This window comes from Triticum aestivum, chromosome 4B, assembly GCF_018294505.1.
Source record: "Triticum aestivum cultivar Chinese Spring chromosome 4B, IWGSC CS RefSeq v2.1, whole genome shotgun sequence".
Classification (NCBI taxonomy): Eukaryota; Viridiplantae; Streptophyta; class Magnoliopsida; order Poales; family Poaceae; genus Triticum; species Triticum aestivum.
In genome coordinates, this window is record NC_057804.1 from 448248288 (window position 1) to 448250902 (window position 2615).

At 49.3% G+C, this 2615-nt stretch overlaps 1 protein-coding gene across 1 annotated transcript; it reads right to left on the reverse strand.

The window, feature by feature from the left end:
* Window positions 1-825: 825 nt before the first annotated feature.
* LOC123092632 (extensin) lies at window positions 826-2296 on the reverse strand. The gene is made up of 2 exons (XM_044514441.1): window positions 1572-2296; window positions 826-1290 (listed from the first exon to the last, which is right to left on the reverse strand). Exons 1-2 carry the CDS (start codon window positions 2287-2289, stop codon window positions 1172-1174), a joined length of 837 nt encoding a protein of 278 aa, XP_044370376.1. The 5' UTR covers window positions 2290-2296; the 3' UTR covers window positions 826-1171.
* Between the last annotated feature and the right edge of the window lie 319 nt (window positions 2297-2615).

Below are 2615 nucleotides of genomic sequence, written 5' to 3' on the forward strand. Positions count from 1 at the left end.
ATGAGGCGCAACTTTCATATGTTGAAATATTTTTAAAATTCCTTACGGTTTTAAGTTAATTTTGAAAATCATGCAGCGGACGACGAGTGACAGCGGCCGTTTTTGGTGAAATTTTCACAAACCGCTGGTCGAAATGATTCAAATCATACGGCGTTGGAAAGATATCGACGAGGCGCAACTTTTTCATGTAGAATGCTCTCTCTAATTCCTTACGGTTTAAGAGCAGTTTCGATTTTACCGAAAAAGCAGACACTCTGTTTTTCGCGACACCCAAATCGACGTGGGTACTTCATCCGACTGAAAACGCACTGCAATGGACGAAAAAATGCACTGCATCACACGGGTAAGAGAACTGCATGGTTTCTTTTATTCAAACGTGATTTTTTCAAGAACGAGAAAGTAGAGTGCACTTCACATCGGGTGTAAATGAACCACAACAGTACCAAAAAGTGAACCGCATTACTTTTTTTTGCTTTCGTAGCAATTTTTTTGCACTTACGGGATGAACAACGTCATATGGCCGACCGCACTGCTTCTGAATGAAAACCGCACTGCATCGGACGGGGAAGCGAGCTGCATAATTTCTTTTGTCGGGCGTTTTTTTCTCATACGCAAGTGAACAACATCACTCTCAAAAGTGAACGACATTCGAAGACCGAAGGCACTACAAGTGTTGATGTAGTCAACTGATTTCTGAGACACACGAAAACATTTTTGTCGACACTCGGTTTTTTGCGACACTCAAATCGATGAGCGAGCTTCATCCAACATAAAATCACACTGCTTCAGACGAAAAACCGCACCGCATACAAGGGTCAAGCGAGCTGCATGGATTCTTTTATCCTTTTTATAAAAAAATGAACAAGAATGGACCGCATAGACGACGGCAGGTGAACCCCAACACTCTTGAAAGTGATTCACAACACTACACGGGGTGTGTTGTACAGAGGGGTCCCATGATGTGGACGGTGAGCCTTATGGGAAGAGCAAGCGCACTGCACGGGGTGGAGGGGGTGTCCCACCTTTGCCACACACAAAACAAAATGCATCAGGTCCAATAGTGGACTGCACGCATGAGCCAATCACCGGCAAGCCGCGCAGCCCATACACCCACCGAACTAAATCTCACATACCGCACCACATGTGCAGCTCGTCGCTGCTTCCATTGTCTTCACCGCACAGGGCCACGGCCAGGGAGTGGCGTCGCCGTCAGGCAAGAGCAAGAAAAATAGCACCGGAGCTCTCTCAGGAGTGAAGTGCAGTGCGAGCCACTCAAAAACATTGGGCGAACTGCATAGAGATTTTATTAAATTGCATTAGAGATTTTACTGCACTGATTTCACTAAAATCAATAACAAAATTCCAAAAAACACAAAAAATATTAAGAAATTTGTGTGCAAAAAAGAGGGGGTAGAGAGGAATTAGGTGACGGAACAGCAGAGAGGGGGGACTTGACACATTTTTTCCAAATGGATTGAACTACAATGGACAAACACATAACTGCAAGGGAATACTCAGGTGCTCAGTTGGACAACAAACCGAACTGCAAGAAAGGATTAAGAATGGAGTACTGCATGCGAGGCGGGCTGCAAAGGATGGCCGGGGTTGAAGTGAGCAGGCGACGGACTGCAACGCGGCGAGGTGGGCACTGCAGGTGGCAGTAGAGGCAGAATCACGTTTGACCTGGGGATAGCCCTTGTCGACATGCTGGGCATCCCAGATTTTGTTGCTGCAGAGGAGGGACAGGGCGGTGGGGACCTCACCTAGTTGGGCACCAGCAGGGGACAACCCCGGCGGCATGGACGCGGACGTGCACCACCCAAATCCCTCACCACGGGGCGGATCCACCGAAGGAGGAGGTGAGGAGAGGTGGTGGATACAGCAGTGCTGGCTGGTGGCCGGGGCGGGCAGCGGGATGTGGTGGTCTGGGCGGTGGCCGGGAAGGGCGGCGGTGGGTGGTGGTCGGGGGTGGGTGGCCGTGGGTGGTGGCCGGAGCGGGTGACGGCTACCGACGCGCTCGACCCCGATCTGGATCGGGCTGGTAGAGATGGAAGTCAGATGGGTCGGGGCATGGTGGTGCAAGAGGAGGTTGGAGGGGTGGCGCAGGTGAGGTGGGCACTCCTGCGTGGTGCATGGGATTCCTCTAGCCGGCGTGGCGTGGGACAGAGCGCTCCGTCGGGGAAGCCGGCTGGGGGAGGAAGATGGGAAGGAGTGGTGCGGGGTGTTGGCTGGGGGTGGGGATCGAGTGGATAAGGTAGGACGTGGTCGAGGAGGTGCTCTCATCTGCATTCGGTTTCACCGGTGCGGAAAGTGTTAGCAGAATAAGATGTTTCGGTGTGCAAAATAACACTCTTAAGGGTGTTATCATAATAGACCCATCTTATATATATATATATATATATATATATATATATATATATATATGAGTTTTATGTCCTCTACACCATTCACTTATTGCCAATTCTTCAAGTTGATTTCTTCTGCTAAGTGAATGTGATCGGACCCTTCCCCCTCTATGCTAAACTCAACCCAGTCTATTCACAAATTCTTCATGTGCGTTCTATTTGAAACTCGTTCAAAATCTTCACTCTGTCCTTGATAGCTAAAGAAATTGC

Excerpts from the sequence above, each read along its gene's own strand:
- LOC123092632 (XM_044514441.1), bottom strand. The coding sequence starts at position 2,289 with ATGCAGATGAGAGCACCTCCTCGACCACGTCCTACCTTATCCACTCGA. Across the intron at positions 1,291-1,571 it reads TGCAGCCCGCCTCGCATGCA|TTCGCCCAATGTTTTTGAGT; the intron begins GTACTCCATTCT and ends ATCTCTATGCAG.